Raw genomic sequence first — 22,361 nt, 5'->3', positions numbered from 1 at the left:
GGGCTGGTTTGTGGCACCTGCAATGTCATTGATTGCCCACCATAAGCTTAGAGAAGAAATCTGCAATTAGTGGACCTCCAGCTGTTGTAAAACGATACCCATCATGCCTCTGCCTCTAGGTGTCATGCTGTCAGTCTTGCTATGCCTCATGGGGCAGGAGGTCCACTAATTGCATATCCTTGGCTTAAAGCATTAATTTTTACCTGTGGATTTTTAATAATTTATAAATGCCAACAAAAGCTGCAATGCTTTGCAGAGTACTAAGAGCATTCAACACTACTTATACAGTATGATGTCTGCTGGTTCATGTAGGGAATGACAAATCCTGGTCTTGAAGGGCACGTGTCTTCAGGATCTTCTAACTATGGCCAGCTAGTGCGATGGCAGTGGGGCTCAGTAGCGGAGGGGTGGAGGTGCCCAGCCACCTGCATATTGTTAGCATCCATAATCAATCATGGTCTGGTGATGGCTGTATATTTGAGATTTAAAGAGCGCCTTACATACTTAAAGTGGTTGTAAACCCTTACAACACACTTTGACCTACAGGTAAGCCTAGATCAGTGTTTCTCAAATCCAGTCCTCAGGCCCCCCCCAACAGGTCTTGTTTTCAGGATTTCCCTCAGATGAAACGGCTGTGGTAATTGCTAAGGCAGTGAAACTGATCAAATCACCTGTGAAAAATAATGGAAAACCTGAAAACATGACCTGTTGGGGGGGCCTGAGGACTGGATTTGAGAAACACTGGCCTAGATTAAGGCTTACCTGTAGGTCCAAGAGATATCTCCTAAACCTACATGGTTTAGGAGATATTTGCTGAAAGACAGGCACGCATGCGCCGTAGACAGCGGCGCGCAGGTGCACTGAGCGCGGCACCGTCAGCGGCGAATATGCCGTGCGTGGCGGCTCCCGTGTGCCGAATGACAGCGGCAAAGCAGCGAGACCCACCGAGAAGATGGATGCGCCGGACTACAAGGGACAGCGGTGACATTGCTGGCTCCTGTGTCAGGTAAGTGACACATAATGGACTACTATGCGATGCAACTAATCGATTATGAAATTAATCGATTACTATTTTCATAATCGATTATTCGGCCAGTAACATAATGGGGTTAAAAAAAACTAAAATGAGCCATTTATAGTACACAAATAGCAAATAATCGCTACTGTAAATATTACTTTCACAGTTCTACAGTTAAAAAAAATGAACCCCTTACAGTAGTGATTATCTGCTTTTTGTTGTACTATAAAGGGTTACTTTTAGTTTTTTTAATCCCATTATGTTACTAAACGTCTTAGACCTGGTTCACATCTATGTGTTTTTTGGTGCTTTTTGCAGAAACACACTACAGTTCATTTACATGGTTTCCTATGGGACACGTTTACATCTATGCTTTTTTCAGCCGCTGTGTATTTGCAAACGGACAGGGACTTTTTTTTAACGCAAAACAATGCTTTTTTGGTTCAATGTACTTCAATGGAGAAGCTGCAGAAAAGCAAAATTACGTGTGCAAAAATCAAAACGCACAACAAAAAGCACTGCAGAAACAGATCAAAAGCAAACTGCATACCGAGCCTTGTGCTGTCCACATGGATCAATTTTCAGGTGAAAAATCTTTGTACATTCGCTAAAAGAATGTGGTTTTGAAATTTTCACTTGTTTTTAACATTCTGTTTTTAAAATGAATGTAATTTGTGAACGAAAACCACATACACTGTCTGGAAATTCCTTTCACCAAGCAGTTTTCTATTTCTAAATTTTCCCGTCACTGTGGTCGAAAATGAACGTCGATATGACCCCACTAGCGATTTATAAAATCGAACAAACGTTCTTAAAATTAAATCTTTTTTGAGGGAAGATCTCCTCATATAGTATATACAGTATATCTCTTCTGTCTGTTGTTCTCAGAGTGGATTAGAGATTTTGCTCTCTAACCATATAGTTGGGTATTTATATTTACCACGGCATAGAGATATTTAAGAATAAATTGCTTCCTTTTTTTTTTTTTTCTTTTTTCTTTTTTTAAGGTTATTAATCGAAACAATAATCGACCAACTAATCGATTATGAAAATAATCGTTAGTTGCAGCCCTAGTTTACTTCCTCTTTAAAGCAGTGATAAACTCAAAAACAAAAATGTATTATATTGCAGATTATCAATCATTAGGTGGCTGAATTAATTTTATTTTCTTAGGCTTTTTCCCCCCTTTGTTTTCACCTTGTGATCTGGACAGTAACACACCTCCTGTATTAGAGAGCCCCCACTCTGGATGAATGAGCACAGGGGGCACCTTTGGACAGCAGCATTGTCTTTCTGGGGGAGGGGTGTGTATTGACAGATTTAAATACATTTACAAATTGAAGCCTAACTCCAGCTAATACTTGATGAGCAGTTACAGCAAACAGCTTTTTTTTGGGGGGGGGGGGGGGTAGTAAAGGTTTTACATTAATAAATAAATGCTGATCATTGTAAACAACCTCACCAGTGTTAAAAGGTTTGTCACCTGATACATTCTACTGGAGAGCTTGTTCTTTTGAAAAACGGACTTACAGCCTGGATCACCAGGTAAAACTAAAGAGAGGAAGCTTAAAAAAGAAAATGAATGCAGCCAGCACATCGAAGAAATGGTAAGCTGCAATATAATGTTTGCTTTTGGGCTTATTACCACTTTAAGGGTGAATTAGGTTTATACAGCTTATAACCAGCACTAATAAGGGAGATGGAGAAACTTGAGTCCTGGGTTAAGCTGATAAACCTTCATTTGGAACTAAAAAAGTGGGATGAATAGCAAGTCTATACATAGACCTGGTGAATCAAAGATGGATTAACTGTACAGAGATGCAGTAATTGTATCTTGGTATTACTCGGTAGGATCCTGGTACTGCTCGGTAGGATCCTGGTACTGCTCGGTAGGATCCTGGTACTGCTCGGTAGGATCCTGGTACTGCTCGGTAGGATCCGGGTACTGCTCGGTAGGATCCGGGTACTGCTCGGTAGGATCCGGGTACTGCTCGGTAGGATCCAGGTACTGCTCGGTAGGATCCGGGTAGGGGTCGGGTACTGCTCGGTAGGGGTCGGGTACTACTACTCAGTAGGATCTTGGTACTACTCAGTAGGGTTCTACAAATTCTGCTAGTTACTAGCTGGTAGTGAGGTGCATATACTGGGAAAGACAGCATTATGGTAACAATAAAGGGCATAATAAACCAAGCTAATAATTTAGATAGGGCCATGGACTGGGGGTATGATTGTGGAGGGGAAATATCTGGTTTGCAGTAATGTATTGTTGATGAATGCCAATCTGACATGGGTGAAAGGAAAGAAAATCACTAGTTTTTCTCCTATCAACACAGTCATTGTTGGGAAATCCCTCCTGCAGTACCATTTTGTTCTGCTTGAAGGGAGGGGGACGTTGAACCTTTCAGGCCAGCAGAGCGTATTGATTACTGCTAGCGTCTATAGCCACCGACAGTAATCACATGTAAAGGCTGCTTGTATCCAAGTCAGTCAATTGATCAACTTGCGTACAATCCGGCTGCTCATACAGTAGATGGATCAAATCACCGCCATTGCCTGTTTAACCTGCTGGGATTTAATACATCTATGGCTGGCTGAATTCCATTGTGGAGATCTGCACCTTGCGAGGTCCGTTTTGGATGGAAGCCACCTCAGTCATATCACTATGTTTTGTGGATTATGGGAGGAAACCTGAATAGCAGGAGAAAGTGAACTCAAAAACTAAAGATGTAGCAAATTCCATACAATCGTTTTAGCAGTGGCAATTTAGAAGGGAACCTCAGTGCTGCAAGGCTAGTGCACTAATAAATATACTGTACATCTTTCTTGCTCATCAATGGTGGAACCACCAAAGAAGTGAATGGATGACCTGCAAACATCTGAACCGGTATGGATCCCTGTCATTGTACCACCTTACAGGCAACTTACTTTAATAATTTGTTTCTGCTATCCTCAGTGTTTTTTTTGGTAACCTGCTACTGCCTTTTCCCATGACGAAAATTCCCACGGGTCTGTTCTTTACAGAACTGAAGCAAATCTGCATGCAGCATCCATGTCTGTGCGGCCTGAGATTCTCATGTGTTAATGACAGCCAGAAAAAATGGAAGGTGTGATCCAGGGATTCACACAAGGCTGCTGACAGCAAACATCAGCCAGCCAAATGGGCTTTCATTTCTGGATAGAAGATAGAAGAAACCTGGTACTGTGGTTGCTAATGACGAAAATGGGATTTTACTTGACCTTTCGTTTATTGGAGGGAAATCTTGAAACATATTATTTTTGGAAAGTACCAGAGCAGGTGCAAATTTGTTTTCATTTTTTTCCCAGCTATACAGCTGCTAAAGAATACTGGTACATTTAGTACCGTTATCCCTTGAACGTTAACCATACCCAAAGCTCCGAAAGCTCAATTTTTTTCCTATGGAAAAGTTTCCCATTAATCGTCCCGGTAGATTGTGGCCCAGGTGGAGCACAGCCAGTAGGCCTCTGAAATGAGGGCATTGTGGCTTCCAGTGGCCCACACAGGGAAGATCTCAGAGGCGTGGAAATGTATGTGTAATGCCCTGTACACAAAATAGGATTTTCCGACAACAAAACCATGGATTTTTTCCAGAAGGATGTTGGCTGAAACTTGTCTTGCATAAACACAGTCACACAAATGTTGTCGGAAATTTCAAACGTCAATAACGTGGTGACGTACAACACGTACGACGAGCTGAGAAAAATTAATTTCAATAGCCAGTAGTGCGGTTCTTCTACTTGATTCCGAGCATGTGTGGACTTTTGTGCCTCGGACTTGTGTACACAGGCTCGGAATTTCCAACAACAACTTGTTGTCGGAAAATTTGAGAACCTGCTCTCAAACATCTGTTGGCAGAAAGTCAGAAAACAAATGTTCTATGGAGCATACACATGGTCAGACTTTCCGACAACAAGCTCACATCCAACATTTTGTTGTCGGAAAATCCTATCGTGTGTACAGGGCATTAGACTTAAATGTATGAGTGGGAGGATTTTAAAGGAAAACTGTACAGTTCTCCTTTAAAGATGTTCTTGAGGCGTAATTGCAAATTAAACTTGCAGATACTGTACATACAAGAAGCACTGCCTACCTGAGGAATTGTTTGGTTTTTCATCCAGACATTGCTGTACTTTACCATCCCTTTATACTATAATCTGGTGATCCTGGAACACACCTGCTGGTGATACTGGAACAGAACTCTACTTGCTGCCTTTAACACACAGTAAAATATGTCAGTATTAAGAGTTTTCCTTTAACTACCAATCAGATGGAGATCTACCTTAAATGTTTGATAGGTAGGTGGTGCAGTAAGCCGAAAGGGAAAGTGGCACAGTAGATATTTTAGGGAAGTACACTCCTACTGCCGTCCTGTTTTACCGTATGGGATAATATGCTTTATTTTGTGAGGGATGACAGAAAATTGTGATAAAGATAGATAAACATTATGCTTTCTGCACAGTTGCCATCTTTACTGGTCAGAATTAGAAGCTTGGTGTAGCAATGTTTTCAATTGTTGCCTGCAATTCCCTTTTAACCACTTCAATACTGGGCACTTTCACCCCCCTTCTGCCCAGACCAATTTTCAGCTTTCAGCATAGTCACATTTTGAATGACAGTTGTGCAGTCATGCAATGCTGTAGCCAAACAACATTTTTAGCAGATAGAGCTTTCTTTTGGTGGTATTTAATCACCACTGAGTTTTTGTTTTTATTTTTTGCTAAAAAAATGTGCACTGATGAGGCGGCACTAATTTGCACTAATAGGCTGCATTGATGTGCACTGATGGGGCAATGATGGGCTGCACCGATAGATGGCACTGACAGGCATCACTGATGGGCACTGACAGGTGTTGCTGATGGCTGCAATGATAATCATTTCACTGATTATCAGCTCAGCCACCCCTCCCCCGTCCGGAAAGCTGCTTATTGGCTCTCCTCTACTCGCTGTCAGCGGAATAAAGTAATGCCGATAACCAGCACTACCTAGTTACTGTGATCAGCTGGGATTGGACACAGCTGATCACATGGTAAAGAGCCTATGTCATAGGCTCTTTACCATGATCAGAGGTGCGGTGTGTCCGAGCAAAACACTGCACCACCGGTCGCCGAGCTGCGCACCCCCGGGCGCATGCATGAGTGGCTTGTTCTGAAGGATGTCTTATGATGTCATATCCTATTAAAACATTGCTGTGCTTCCAGCCGTCAAGCACACATGGAAGAATTTAAGTTAGGACTTCTATGTGGTGGTTACTCCTTCCTTCTAAGCATATCATATCTGAGTATATTGAACCAGTGGATACAACTTCCGCCAATAAAATGCAAATAGGAGCCTCCATTTTTCGGCTCTGGATCTGCTGGTATTCTTGGTGCTATAGTGATGGAATTGGGCACTGACACCGAGTCCATTATGATGTCACATCCTGGACTACATGTGATAATGGTAACATTAGTATTATTTAGTGATCCTACTAATTGTTTTAGAAATAATATCTAATCATCCTATTAGTGCAGTGTGTTCTTGTTTAACGTATTTAATTAGCATTACTGCTGAATTGCTTGGGGTTTCCCACCTCTGGGTCTTTTCCTTTTTGCTTAGTCCAACTTTATTTGAACAAAAACAGAGCGTTTCTGTAATCGTGGACTTTTCCATGACAAGCTCCCATGCAATGAAACATTGTTAGACAGCATGAAAGAACAGCTAGTACAATCGTAAATTGATTCCATCTGTGTTGACATTGGCCATAGACAGCGGCTCAGCCCAGCCCTATAGTTACCATTGCTGTAAAGGTATCTGACTCAGACATGAGCCATTTGTGTTTCATTTCCCTCTTTCCTTGCTTTCTGTTTTCCTTCCACCTAGGAGAAAACAAGGAGGGATTGACTTAAAATATTGCTTTACAAATCCTTCATGATATGGCGTTTCTGGTTCGGAAGTCTACACTGGCTTCAGATTGATTTATAAAATGTGTGTTGTGTCATCTTATGAAACATCGTTCCCTAAAAATAATGATGGAGCGTCTGGAAGGGTCAGCTTGAAGCCTGATGTCCTCTTTTAGCTCACGTTCACATTGAAGCGATTTAGTATGCAGTTTGACATGTCAAATTGCATGCCAAATCGGCGGCTATTGCTGGCAATGGCACTATCTGCATCGGTACGGAGGCGACTTTCCCAAAAGTACTACTTTTGACGACTTCGGGGCGATTTGTATAGACATCTGTAAAGGAAACCCGCACAGATGTCTATCAAATCGCCCATGAAGTCGGATTGAAATAGTGCGAGTTCAGCTGATTTCTAACCCACTCCAATGTCAACCTAGGCGCTAGCTTGGTTCACATTAATGAGATGCGGGAAACGCACAGGAATCGCAGCATTTCCCGCAAAGCAATCACACAGTGTTCATGTGATCTGCTCCGGGTGTCAAATGTTAATGACACCCGAAATGCAGTTTGCTAGAATCAGATCGCATGGGTATGAACACCCATGTGATCCAATTCTAGTGCGGCAAAAAAAAGTGCCTGCACCTTTTTCATATGGTGTGCAATTTGAGCTATACAAAATGGGCACTAATTGCACCTGATAGAATCTCATGTGATTTACACAGAAATGTGGTGCGATTCCTGTGCAAATCACATGCAAAGTGATGCATCACATCAGTTTGAATTATAAGGAGAGGTAGGCCCCTTTCACACTGACGTCCCGTTCAGGCCCGCCTGTCAGTTTTTCAGGCGGACCTGAACGGGTGCTCCATAGAGGTCTATGGAGCGTCGGATGTCAGCGGTGACATGTCCGCTGACATCCGACCCGCTCCGTCTCATCACTGATACGCCCCGTGTGAAAGAGCCTTAAGTGTTTCTGACCAGCAGCAGAAGCAATCCAGTCCTCTCCTGCATTGTCATCAAAAAGTAGAAATGCAACAAGTTTGTGCCCAAGAGCAAACGGCACAACTTACCATCACAATTAATATTTTAATGTCAGTCGTCTTAAGGCCCATACACACGATCAGACTTTTTGACAACAAACATGCAAATTAGCTGTTTTGGATCAACATCCGACCGTGTGTACGCTCCATCGGACAAACTTTTTTGGTTTTCATCGGACTTTTGTTGGCTGTGCGAACGGACAAACTTTCTGGCAACAAAAGCCTGATGGAGCAAAGTCTGATCGTGTGTACAGAAAACCATCGGACTTTTGTACAAAGTACAAATAGGCATGCTCAGAACCAATGCAAAAGATCAGACAACAATACAGAAGTTGACCAAAGGTGGCGGTAAAGAGCAGAAAAACCACGTGGTTTGGTGAAAGTTGGCTGAAAAAGTCCTGCTGTGTGTATGCAATACAAGTTCAGGGCCGACGCCCTTTGTACAAAAATCCAAGGGAAAGTTTGTACAAAGTCCTATCGTGTGTATGAGGCTTTAGTTGCATCCTGGGATCCTCCGATATCTCTGCTTAGTAAAGGCCCATACACACGATCAGACTTTTTGATGACAAACATGCAAATGAGCTGTTTTGGAGCAACATCTGACCATGTGTATGCTCCATCGGACAAACTTTTTCGGTTTTCATCGGACTTTTGTTGGCTGTGCGAAAGGACAAACTTTCTGGTAACAAAAGTCAGATGGAGCAAAGTCTGATCGTGTGTACAGAAAACCATAGGACTTTTGTACAAACACACATGCTCAGAACCAATGCAAAAGATCTGACAACAATACAGAAGTTGACCAAAGGTGGCGGTAAAGGCAGAAAAACCACGTGATTTGGTGAAAGTTGGCTGAAAAAGTCCTGCCGTGTGTATGCAATACAGGTTCTCGGCCGATGCCCTTTGTACAAAAATCCATGGGAAAGTTTGTACAAAGTCCGATCGTGTTTATGAGGCTTTAGAAAGCCTTAAAGCGGAGCTCCAGGCTCCTTCAGAAAATGTTTTTAAAGTCAGCAGCTACAATTACCGTAGCTGCTAATTTTTAATATTGGGACACTTACCTGTCCTGGGTTCCAGCAGTGTCTTCACCTTACAGTGCATGTGCTCTGTGAATGGCCCGGCGGCGGGGGAAGGAGGGGGGGGTCTAACTTCCGGGTGAGTCCTTCGTGGCAAGATCAGCTGAAAGTGGAGCGGTTACCTTTCATACCCCCCCCCCCCCCCCGAAAAGTGCCAAATGTGGGGGGTGGGGCGGGGGAGGCAAACAAGCAGAGCTTACCCTTTTGGGTGGTGCTCCGCTTTAAATTTGCTGTAACTCGGAGCTCCAACATGCACATCTATCCCCCTAAAGGCTACTGGCCAGTAAAGATGGACAGATACCCTAAGGCGCAATACAATGCAATGATGACATCAATGAGCACATCAGCAATGGCTGATAAAATCATCAAGGAGTGAGGCTATAGTAAGAGCAAAGTCAAGATTGGTCAGATGAGTATGCCCAGGTTGCGGGGCTCTGTCATAGACTCACAGACCCACTAATTTCTATGTGGCTAATTATTATACTGTAGATATTGTGTAATGTTGGGTACTAACATTTTATCGGTAAAGTTGATTCAGGGAATATCCAGGGGAATATATTTGGGGATCAGGAAGGAATTTTTTTCCCTGCTGGGGCAAATTGGATCATTCTTTGTTTGGGTTTTTCGCCTTCTTCTGGATTAACTGTGGTTATTTTGTGTATATAGGATTATATGCTGCTGTTTTTTTTGTTTTGTTTTTCTTCATTGGTTGAACTAGATGGACTTTTTTTTAATCTGACTTACATTGTTAACAACTATCACTATTTTTTTTTTTTTTTTAGCCTCCAGACAACGGGCCTCCGCCATTACCAACATCATCACTTCCAGAAGGGTATTATGAAGAAGCTGTACCCCTCGGCCCTGGAAAAGCTCCAGAGTACATCACCTCCAGTGAGTTGTCTGTTCCAGTTAAAGTGGAATCAAGCTAAAATAGATAATAACTTGGTGTGAAGAACAATGTTCTGCATTAACCTCCAACATACTAATTTCAGCAGTTTAGTGCAGTCAGGCTATTATCAGGTGAACCCTGATTGGTTAATATAGTGTCTAATTCAAACATACAGTATATGTTGCTGGTATTTCACTGTGCTTCTCATACTTTCATTTGTTGTGTCCTCACCTTCAGTTCAATAATTCTGCTGTTCAAAATTGGGGGTCCTCACAAGTGATGCAATTCCTTCTATGTCTAGGACAACCTTTGTCAACCCTTTCAACACAGAGGAACCCTTGAAATAAATTTCCCATCTCAGGGAACCCTTGTTAAAAATGGCTGTATCTACAACTGTTGGCACTATATAAATCATGAATATTAATTATGCATCTTGCGGTGCGGCCTACCTCTGAAAAAGCCATATGCTGCACAATTCTAATGAGATTTAATTTGGAGAGTACTTTCATTCATTTAGTAATTCCTGGTGATCCTGCCAGCTTAAAGGGTTTGTAAAGGTAGATAAAAAAAACCCTTTCTATTCTTACCTACTCTGTGCAATAGAATCGCACGCACAGAGTGGGCAGGAGCTACCTCCTCTTTTCGGGACCCCCGGCGGGCTTCTGGCCCCTCCACTCTGTCCAGGATTCACATGGGAAGCCACTTCCCATGGGGCACTTGTGCGTGCTCTCACCCGAGTCGCTCTGCTGCGTTCATTGACACAGGGACTCGGCTCCCCGCCCCCCCCCCCCCCCCCCGAACCCCTCGTCTCTGGCTTTGATTGACAGCACTGGGAGCCTATGGCTCCCCGTGCCCCAGCAAAGCCAGCGAGATCGGGAAGTGAGGGGAAAGGGGAGAAATGATCTGCAGATGTGCACAGTGCTGGATTGAAAGGGGTCTCAAGTAAGTAAAGGGGGGGCTGGGGAGGCGATGCTGACACCTAATTTTTTTTTACCTTAATGCAAGGAATAACTTATGCCGCGTACACACGACCGGACTTTCCGGCAGAAAAGGTCAGACGGAATCATTTCATCGGATAATTTGATCGTGTGTGGGCTTCAAAAATTCTGACAGACTTAGAAATAGAACATGTTTTAAATCTTTCCGATGGAATCAATTCCTATCGGGAAAACTGTTCGTCTGTATGCTATTCCGGCGGACCAAAAATGAAGCAAGCAGCTATTGGTTACTGGCTATTGAACTTCCTTTCTCTAGTCCCGTCGTATGTGTTGTACGTCACCGCATTCTAAACGAATGAACTTTGGTTTGATCGTATGTACGCACGACAGTTTCGGAAAGACCGTCAGAGTTTATTCTGATGGAAAAACCGGTTGTGTGTACGCGGCATTAGGGTAAAAAATGTTTAGACCTTTCGACCCCTTTAAAATATTTGTGAACACGGTAGTTTTTAAAGGCAGGAATAGGACAGGACACCCAAACCTCTTGCTGAGCTTGCTTTTACTGTAAACTGAAAAAATGATATACTTCTTTTCTTTTTATGCTTTGATCGTGTGGTCACATGACGGTGTCCTCCTTCCCTGTAGCAGGGGGTGTATTTACAGCAAGCCAGTGGGTATGGAGTGATGCCAAATGTTTTTGGAATTTAGCTGACCATGCAGGCAATATGAGTGCAAGAACAAGGCAATTTGGCTTAAGTCCTATTGTTTCAGTTCACCAAAGCACTGTGTTGGTATGCCCTGAAAAAAACTATAACCATGTTTTTCTTTTTTTGGGGGGGGGGGGAAATGATGTGTTTCAATCTACTGTATAGCATTGCAATGGCAATAACAATACCAATGAGAACTTTAAAAAAGTTAACACATTGCAGTGGCCTCTGAGATGAATATTGGAGCCTCTTAGGTTGGCTGAATCAGTTCATACGTTGTGTGTTTTTGTTTAGAGTATTCCTTTAATGTTCATCTTTGGAGGCAGTATTTTAGAAGGAACATTGGAAAAGGAGAAAAAGTAGGTTAATGCTGGCAGCTACAGAGCCCCTTTGACCTCAATTCTTGACAGCGTTAATGCAATCCAGGGCTGGAGTGGCTATTCTCTACTCTCTCTGATGTTTTTGGTGTCTCTCCTTCTAATTCTCTCAGGGCTTAGCAAAAAAGATTGCGCAGCTTGTTCTACCACAGTGAAGCATGGCCTTTTCGCCTCCAAAATACCATACTGATAAAAAAAAATAAAAAAAAATTGATATTTCTTTTTTTTTTTTTTTTTTTTTTTGTCGTCTTGTTGATGTTGCTGTAAAACAAATTGTCCCTGAAAGAAAGAGAAAATCTATAGCACGTAGGGAAGGAACCAGAACACGATTAGATTTTGCAGTTTTAATTTTTGGCATGAGCCAAAAGATTGGGTCATTCTTCTAGAAAGCAAACAGAGAAATATATGAGTGCTTTCTCTCCACAGGCCTAGAACATTATTCACAGTTTGGTACCAGCATGGATGGAGCGTTTAATCTGTATTGCTTGTTATAGGACTGAGCTGGATGTCTTCCATCTTGTGATATTGCTTGTTAGATCAACATAAAGATGATTTATTTGACCAAGAAGCCAAGACTTTCAGCTGAGGGCTTGGCCCAAGCTTTAGGCCTTGTTTGTGTAAAAGATGAAGCCGAAGGAAAGTAAAGGATAGGTTTAAAGTGAACCCGTGCAGGGATATGCAAAATGTTCACCTGAAGCGACTCTGTCCCTATGATAAAAACTTGAAAATAGGACCCCCTTGTAAAGAAAAGACTTATGCTGGCCAAACATGGATTGAAAAATGTGGGCAGTTTAACAATTTCAATGCATGTATGACCACCCTGTTGGGTCTTTCCTGAACAACCATATGCCCAACAATGATCATTGTGTTCTGACGGTGGGAAAGGCCCACCCTAAGAACACAAGAGGACAGCAGAAGTGACTCCCCCATTCACCTCGAATGTGTGGATGGGAGAATTGCCACATTCTTTTTTTCATTCAATCCGCTGGGTAAACGAAAAAAAAAAATGTATAGTGTATTGCCTGCCTTAATACTGAACTGTTCAATCCTCAACATCCAGAACTTTGGGTGAGTCAGATGCCTGGTCCCCTCTATACTCTGAGTTGCTTCCATTAGCCCTACATCACTACACAACACATTAGTGACATAGGTGTTTGCAGGCCATGCCGAGGGCCAAGCATCCAACAATTTGTGAAGATTCTTCAAAAGCTTAGCTCCCCAAGGTTGAAGATCAGCAGAACAGGCAAATATGAAGTGTTGTCTTCAGGAACATTCTTTCTCAACCTTCAGAAGAACCCTTAAAAGAGTTTTTAGGTCCTGGGAAACCCCTGCTAAAACCAATTCATTTGAGACTAGTGGGAAAAACGCCCCCTACCTTGGAGGCTTGGAAAGGCAGGTGAAAAGAGCATTGGTCTAATGCAGGTGGTTCGCGAACTATGCAGGCACAATGAAATGGGATGTTAAAGTAACCTCAAGAAACCTCTGAAGAAACCCTTCAGGTTTCTATGGAATCCTGGCTAAGAGTGGTGGCTTTAGAGGGACCCCTTTTTTCAGGTTTTTATTCTAGCAATGCTTTAACTGCTACATTATTTTTTACAGCTTATCTTCACTCCTCTGCCACTCTTTTTTGCTCATTGTAATGAAAAGAAAAGGTCCCACGTATGCTCCAAGTCGTTTGGTTTGGAGTTTCCACAAGGATAAGGCTTCATGCACACTGGCTTCTTGTAAATGCTGTTTATCCTGAAAGGAGAAAATCGGCGTTATAAACTTCCCTAAGCTGCAGCTTTTTCAACCAGTTTAGGTCAGTTTAGCAGTGTTTGGAGTTTGGTCAGCTAAAGGAAAATTCAAAAAGAAAATTGTAGCCTTAGTCCCCAGCTACACGTGACAGTATTGGTGGCTGGTGATTGTTCACGTTGGCTTCAGGTAAATTCCAGCAGTTCTTGGTGTTCTTATATTCCTAACAATGCCGAATGTGATCCTGCCCAAATGCCAACTACTCCTCTATGGTTTACAGAGAGGGTAAATACACATGTAAAAGTACTGAAAGAAAAAAAAAAACTTTTGTGTAGCGACTTTCCCTCCTCCACGTGTCAAAAATGTGGAGGCTTGATTTCAACAATGTCAACCAATGGGAGTTGAAAATGAATCTCACATGACAAATTATTACATTAATAAATTAAGCTTATGTTTTCATAGATGGGGTGCACACACTTGCAAACTTTTTTAGTGCCGGGTACTGTACAGCAAAATCACTGCTCTCCCATAAGTAGAAGGTAAAAGGGTTAATTGTTCAAGTAAAACTCCAACCCAAAAAATTTTGCAGCATTTATTTTTATTTTTTTCATATTCATTTTTATTTTATTTTTTTATCTTCTTAAAGACTATGACTCGGATGCTATGAGCAGTTCATACGAATCTTATGATGAGGAGGAGGAAGACGGAAAGGGGAAGAAAAAGAGACTTCAGTGGCCATCAGAGGAAGCGTCAATGGACTTGGTGAAAGATGCGAAGATCTGTGCATTCCTCCTGAGGAAGAAGAGATTTGGGCAATGGACCAAGCTGCTGTGTGTTATTAAAGACACCAAATTAATGGTAAATGAGCTTTTCTGCTATAATAATCACATAAAATGTTATATAAAATTTATTTTACTTTAATATACTGTACATTTTAACCTTTAATTTTTAAAGCCTATTTGGATTTTCTGTTGAAATCAACTAAATACATTCCAGGTTAATCAAAGCAACAGTTGAGACAAAAATCTTAGGCCCGCCCATTCATGCTATTGCGCTGCAGTAGTGCATGACCGTTAACATGCATTATTGCTGCAACACATGCAAGGTGCACTGAGGTGCCATTTAGATTTAATAGCACCGCACCACACCAATGGGTCTTGCTCACAATACTGTGCATTTTATCTTGGAAAGTAGTCCCAGCCTTTTGTAGAAAAGCCTGTCCCTTGCCAGCCTACTGCAGAGAAATATATTTGCTTTTGCAGCCTGCTGATTAGAGAGCTTTAGTTCTGACTAAAGATGGGGCATGTCAGACCTCTCCAGAGAGACAACTGGCTCCACACAGAGTGAATAGTGTGTGTGTGTGTGTGTCAGGCAGTTCTCTTTAGTTATCCAGCACTCTTAACATTAACAATTCTGGTTCTTGATCAGTTTTGCTGATGGTCTTCTATATTGATAGCTGTAACATTATTTTTCCCAGTGCTACAAGTCTTCCAAGGACCAGCAACCTCAGATGGAACTGTCGTTGAATGGCTGCTCAGTGTCTTATGTGCCAAAGGACAGTAAAAAGAAGAAGCATGAACTAAAGATCACCCATCTTGGCACAGATGCCTTGGTTCTTGCCGTCCAAAGTGAAGAACAGGCTGAACAATGGTTGAGGGTATGTAGAATGTTCCTGATATGGGTTTGATTTGTGTCATGTAGTGGATCTGCATAACTTACTGTCTACCATCTATGAGGCTTATTAAATAGAAAAGGTGTCCTTAACCATTACCGTATTATGTAAGTATGGTCGATGCGTATTTGTGGAGTGTTGTTTATAAAAGTCACCTCAGAAAACACACTCATGGGCACCAAATGTGCATGCGACTGTCATCTGATCGGTCATTGCACAGTGAATGACTTTGATCAAAGACCCAATGTAAGGAGCCAATTCGAGCAGCTCTGTACCTTTGTCATTGCTTGGATTGGTCACTCCAGGGATCACAAGGTACAGACCTGCGCATATTGCTAGCTTCAAACTATCTCTATCTCTCTATAGTGTGTGTGTATGTATACAGTATCTCACAAAAGTGAGTACACCCCTCACATTTTTGTAAATATTTTAATATATGTTTTAATGTGAGAACACTGAGGAAATTACACTTTTTCTACAATATAAAGTGGTGAGTGTACAGCTTATATAACAGTGTACATTTGCTGTCCCCTCAAAGTAACTCAATACAATCGAGGGGGTGGCTGGAGAGAGGGGGCGGCGCCCGTGCACCCTTATGGACGCACAGCCATTGGGTGTACTAACTTTTGTTGCTAGTGGTTTAGACATTAATGGCTGTGTGTTGAGTTATTTTGAGGGGACAGCAAATTATTAAGACACTGTTATACAAGCTGTACAATTTGGTGTCCCCTCAAAATAACTCAACACACACACATATATATATTACGCACACTATATTACCAGTAGTATTGGGATGCCTGGCTATACACACATGAACATTAATGGCATCCCAGTGTTTAGTCTGTAGGGTTCAATATTGAGTTGGTCCATCCTTTTCAGCTATAACAGCTTCAACTCTTCTGGGAAGGCTGTCCACAAGGTTTAGGAGTTTGTCTGTGAATTTGTGAGGTCAAGCACTGATGTGGACAAGCAGCCTCTGCTCTAATTCATCCCAAAGGTGTTCTATCAGATGGAGGTCAGGACTCCACCAGTCAAGTTCCTCCACCCCAAATTTGCTCACCCATGGTTTTTATGGACCTTGTTTGTGCACTGGTCCATAAAGACATGGAGTCCTGACCTCAACCCGATAGAACACTTTTGGGATGAATGATAGCGGAGACTGTGAGCCAGGCCTTCTCATCCAACATCTGTGCCTGACCTCACAGGGAAGAATGGTCAAATATTCCCATAGACACACTCCTAAACCTTGTGGACAGCCTTCCCAGAAGAGGGGAAGTTATTATAGCTGCAAAGAGTGGGCCAACTCAATATTGAACCCTACGGACTAAGACTGGGATGTCATCAAATTTCATGTGCGTGTAAAGGCAGGCGTCCTAATACTTTTGACAATATAGTGTACTGTACATAATGAAACAAACTTTTGTAATGCTGTTTTAGCTGATTGAATGCATTTTGATAACACATGCTCCCATGCTGCTCCTAAGTCGAAATATAGAACACAATATTAAGTTGTCCCCTAATTTACATTCTTCCGGTGCTCTGCTGTGTTGCTGTTTACCACCCTCTGGATACAGTGGGTATTATCAGCATCAGGACAACTACCTGAGACTCAGGACCTCAGATGCCCAGGGCCACCCTCAAACATAGGAGATACGGGTGAATAGGGGACCAAATACAAACTATTGTATTCAAGTTAATTTAAAAGTGACTTATCAGATTCTTACATAAGCCAAATTATTTATTACTTTTTTTAAATAAGCGTTTACATTTGAGTCTAAAAATGTTAGTCTTCTGGTGACCCAGCAGCTTGCATCATCCTTTTTCTGTGTCGGCATTTTTCATTCTGCGTCAACTTGTACCCGGAGTGACCCACGGAAAATGGATCTTTTCATTTCTTACACATTGGAACTCCAGACTCTTCACAACTCTTTCCCACATGTTTGAATGTCTCATGTTGAAACTTGTCAGACTGAAGGGGGGTGGTATTCTTCTTGTGTAATAGGACTGCTTAGAACTTTTCTCTGATAAATGAGGATTTCTCTCCACTCTTTCTACTGTCACCCTATTTTATACCTCTCAGACTCATGCTACATTCAGGAATGTGGAGTACATAAAACAGTACTGAAAATGCAACCATTGCAAACAGACATTTAAAGCAGAATGGAATGTTTTAGGCTCCGTTGGGGTGTCAGTAGTTACCACCAAGTACAGTTGTAGCTATCATTTAGCCCTCTTACTGCACTGGCTTTATGGCTTAACTTCTACCGAGGCTTTATCTACATAGAATTGTATTGTCCTCCATAGTCTTTGTGTGGGTTTCTATGGATGAACCATTCTCCTCCATATTTGACTAGTCTACTAACAGATAAATTGCCTCTTGGCCAAATTGTCCCTAGATATCTTGTCTTGTATTGACTAATGTTAAAGCGGAACTAAAACATTCAAAAAGTGAAGTCCTGCTGATTCGCTCCCACCTCCCAGCCTGTGCAGGTTTTATTGGGGGGGGGGGGATACAGATTTTTATCAGTATCCGCTCCCATTTCTTCAAACCCATGCCCCATCCCCTTCCATAGACTCTTGCCCCATCCCCTTCCATAGACACACCCCATGTTACAGAAGGTTGCAGGGCCATTCATAAAGCACCCAGCGAGTCCACACATGCGCAGTAGGGAGCTGCTGTGGTTCTTCAGGAATTCACAGTCGGCTCCCGTAGCCAAGGTGGTGGAACTGGGGGGACCCACAGCAGTAAGACAATGCTAGCAGCTTGCTATGGGGGCACCTGAGCCGAGTCACAGCTTCATGTGTCCATTCAGACAGGGCTTCTGATTGTCTAGCTAACTTTGACACACTGCTGTGTCTCAGCCAATCAGGAGGGAGAATCTTAGGGGGCTGAGACACTCGTGGACATCGCTGGGGAGGGAGGGACCTCAGATAAGTATTAGTGGGGCTGCTGCACACAGAAGGTTTTTAATCTTAATGCATAGAATGAATTAAGATAAAAAACCTTCTGACTTTACAACTCCTTTAAATAAATGAATGCCTTCCTTGCAGACGTACAAGCTAAACCGTCAGAGTTTGAATATCTGCTCTTGCAGGAAGATCCCTCGTTACATGTAGTCTCTCAGTTGTACTCTCTGCTTTTCTTGGTATCTTCTCTCGATCTACCCCCCCTCCCCAACGCGCAGGTATGGGAATCTGAGCTTCATCATTCTATTCCCCCATCTGATTGGCTAAAAAAATTTTTTTACCCTAGCTCTTAAACTTTCCCAGGCTACCAAACATCAAGAAACCGGGTTTAAGGTGTTTACCATCTGTCTTGCACCATTTCAACCATTCAACACCTGAATTTTGCTGGCACTATTCTCTATATATGGTGGGAACACCTCCTTATTAGGTCCTTCTGGCAACATATCTTTGACCTATACTATAAATTGATGGCGACCTCTATTCAAAATCGACCAGAATGCCTTCTCTTAGCCCTTGTACACACGGTCAGACATTCCGACAACAAAATCCATCGGATTTTGTACGAAACTGGTATTGCATACACACGGTCGGACAAAGTTGTTGGAAAATCCGATCGTTCGAGGCAGGAGATACACTGAGCCGAAAAATGCAGGGGACCCTGAAAAAGGAGAGAAAGAAGAGAGACATGGATAGTGGAATTGGGAATGAATATAAAAAGTAGGTATCTTAATAGCGTATCGTGTATATATATATGAATAGTATAAGCAAAAAAGAGGGACCCTCAATGGAAAGAGCAGGCAGAAAGGAAAAGCCAAATTTCCAAAGTCTAGTGGTAACTGTAGAAGTATCAATAAAAACATTTTTTATATAATTTCAATGTGGTGTATATTGTATTTTAATTAATGTTTTGAAATTTATATATATATATATATATATATATATATATATATATATATATATATATATATATATATATATATATATATATATTATAGCTAAATACCTGCAAGTAGGGCCCTCAATGCAATAGGCAGGCAGATAGAGAAAACCCAGTCTCCAAGATGAAGTAATTTAGTAAATCTAAAAAAGTGAGTATACCAATATCAGTGAGTGTGGGACCCAGCAGAAAGCCAGCGCAACAAAAGTAGTAAAAAGTGAAGGACTGAAAACAATTACCTTGGAGAAAATGCATAGAAAAGCCACCAGATCGTCCCCTCAGCGCCCCACAGCAATCAGCCGTGGAATGCCGGCGGATATTTCGTCTGGGGCTTAAGAGCCGGCTACTCTTCAATCAGCTGGTGCACAGCTGATTGTGGCAGTTGATGGAGAGGGGGAAGAGAGCAGGTCCCAGGCCGGCGCGCCCCCTGAGCGGTGTGAGCGTGGCCCCGCCCAAAGGTGTGGGATACGCCGGCTGTTGTCTTCATTAATGCCGCCATGGGATAAAAGACTCCCTGGCGGCTTTGTGTGCCGGTGATCTCTCCGCCTCAGCCCAGGCCAAAAGAAGGGGTACATAGATGGTAAAAAGCAAGAAAAAAGTGAGGATAATGGGAATAAAAAATAGTAAATAATAATAAAAATAAAAAATATAAAAATAAAAAAATTATATAATGGGGGGGGGGGGGGGGCAAGATGCAAGTAGCAATGTATATGAAGTGTTTGAAAGGAAGCTCTAGAGCCTGGAAACCATCAAAAAACAAGAAATAATTAAATACAAAACAAGAATGATGTACATAATTAAATGACATAATACAGAATTATCACAGGACATTTAAAGGGTATACATCAAAGAAAGAGAAAAGCAACCTGTAGAAGATGGAAAAAAAGACATGTCAAAATATACAATATACAAAATATGTAAAAATGTATAGGTATTATGCATATAGCGATATCTTTAAAGGGGAAGGCATTAAATGTCATTTTTCCATTGTTCCTGTTGGGAAGCCTTCGAGAAATGGTTTAAACCAGATACTCTCGTTGAAGCCAAGTGGTTGGGTAGCTTTTAATTTGAATATCCAGTGGGATTCTAATTTGTTCCAGTCGCCCTACCTTAGATTTGGATGGATTCGGTCTAAAATTAAAAATTAAATTTTAGGAAATTTGCCGTTTATGTACTAGGGCTGTATGTCGGCCTAAAGGTAAATCTGGGTCACACGATATCATGCTAGAAATATGTCGATAAGCTCTTCTCCAAAACTCAACTTTTGTTTTTCCGATGTAAAAACATTGACATTTGCAAAGTAACAAGTAGATTACACCAAAAGTACGACAATTGGCGAAATGCCTTGGACGAAAAACTTGACCATTGGGTAAAGTCGGATTATTTTGTACTAGCATATATTTGCAATAGTGGCACTTGCCACAAATAAAGGTTCCTCTACATTTGCAATGCTTATTGTCCTTTTCCCGGAATTCACTATGTACTAGTCCAGTGATGGCGAACCTTGGCACCCCAGATGTTTTGGAACTACATTTCCCATGATGCTCCACTACACTGCAGAGTGCATGAGCATCATGGGAAATGTAGTTCCAAAACATCTGGGGTGCCAAGGTTCGCCATCACTGTACTAGTCTATCGCCAATTGAAGTGGCTTGCTTAAAAGTAAAGTGAGGTGTCGGAGTGACAAACCTCCCTAGTGTCGGGTCACAAACTAGAAGGTGCCAATATTTGTCAATGATTTTTCTTATGTTGTCATGTTGGTTATTGTATTTTGTAATTATTCTGGTGATGTTAGTATCTTTAGTGGGTTTAACAGAGTGGAGAAGAGATTCTTTAGTGCGGGAGCAAGTCTGCTTGAACGACCGTTTCAGGGAGGCGTACGAATACCCCTGCAGTAGGAGTCTGTCGTGGAGCTTATTTGCCTCCTCCCTGAAGACCAGCTCGTCAGAGCAGTTGCGCCGTATTCTCAAGTATTGGCTGTAGGGAATGGAATTAAGGAGGGGTTACGGAAGGAAACTGGAGGCATAAAGAATCGAATTGCCTGCAGTAGATTTTCTGTACAGTTTGCTCATAACAGAACCCCTTGCTCCTCTATATACTTCAACATCTAAGAATGTCACATGTTGTAGGTCATATGACATGGTAAACCTCAAGTTTTGTTGATTCTTGACAACCATTGTTCCAATAAGTCCAGGGGTCGGTCCCAGACAATGAAGATGTCATCTATGTACCGGTACCAACATTGAATGTGGTCCGAGTACATCGATAAGTCTTCATCATCCAGGATCATATGTTCCCACTCCCCCAGGTACAGGTTATTCCTTTTCTCTCTGTAGTGAAAAATTGTCAAAGATGTGTATTACTTCATAGTGATCGTTACAGCATACTCATAATTTTTCTTTTCAGATCTGAATATTAGAAGATTTGCACTTTTTGTCTAATGATCTCTACTCTGCTATTATCCAACATGTCGATACAGTACTTAGGTAGTCACTTTATACCTTATGAGTGTTCATGTTATTTTGAATCTTTCTTTGCTTTGAAGATCTTGGTACGCACATGCTATCTGCTTTATACCCTTATTTGTAATGGTTATTTGTTTGTATTCACGTTTTTGATACAATAAACTAAGATTGAACTTAATGAATGCCTGAAATCTATAAAGGCTTAGCATAGGCTAGCTCAGAAATACAAATAAAAATTTCCAATAAATAGACAATTGGGGGAAATATTTATAAAGCAGTGAATACAGTGCTCACCAAGCATTTACTGTGGGGATATCTTCCTGGTGAATGTCTATTGATTAACCTGCAATTAATGTTTGGCAAATGTAACATTCACTGCATTATGGCCCCATGATTTACTTTGTACCTTGATAAATACCCTGTAATATTGTGTAAGATCAATTGTCATTTTGCATCATTCTTCATAAGAAAAGTAGAACTCTCTTAAATGTAAGTGCACCTGGAACGGCTAGTGTTTCTTATACTAATGCAATTCTGTATTAAAGACTAAATACAGAATTTTTTTTAGCTTTGGATAGTGTCGTAAAGAGTTGCCCTCTGGATCTCAGATTTCCTTCATGTCCTGTAGACTATACAGGAAATGAGG

At 41.7% G+C, this 22,361-nt stretch overlaps 1 protein-coding gene across 4 annotated transcripts in view; it reads left to right on the top strand.

Moving 5' to 3' along the window:
- AFAP1 (actin filament associated protein 1) overlaps nucleotides 1–22,361 on the top strand; it is a 210,743-nt gene that overhangs the window by 104,071 nt on the left and 84,311 nt on the right. For all 4 annotated transcript variants that reach the window (XM_077477843.1, XM_077477841.1, XM_077477845.1 and 1 more), the window contains exons 4-6: nucleotides 9,812–9,920; nucleotides 14,321–14,532; nucleotides 15,152–15,331. In XM_077477843.1, coding sequence (XP_077333969.1) covers nucleotides 9,812–9,920; nucleotides 14,321–14,532; nucleotides 15,152–15,331 — 501 coding nt within the window. The remainder of the gene's footprint in view (nucleotides 1–9,811; nucleotides 9,921–14,320; nucleotides 14,533–15,151; nucleotides 15,332–22,361) is intronic.

This window comes from Lithobates pipiens, unplaced genomic scaffold (assembly GCF_037356315.1).
Source record: "Lithobates pipiens isolate NorthernLeopardFrog02 unplaced genomic scaffold, aLitPip1_a1.2 Scaffold_13, whole genome shotgun sequence".
In the NCBI taxonomy this organism is placed as follows: Eukaryota; Metazoa; Chordata; class Amphibia; order Anura; family Ranidae; genus Lithobates; species Lithobates pipiens.
This window is presented reverse-complemented; position numbering and strand designations above follow the sequence as displayed.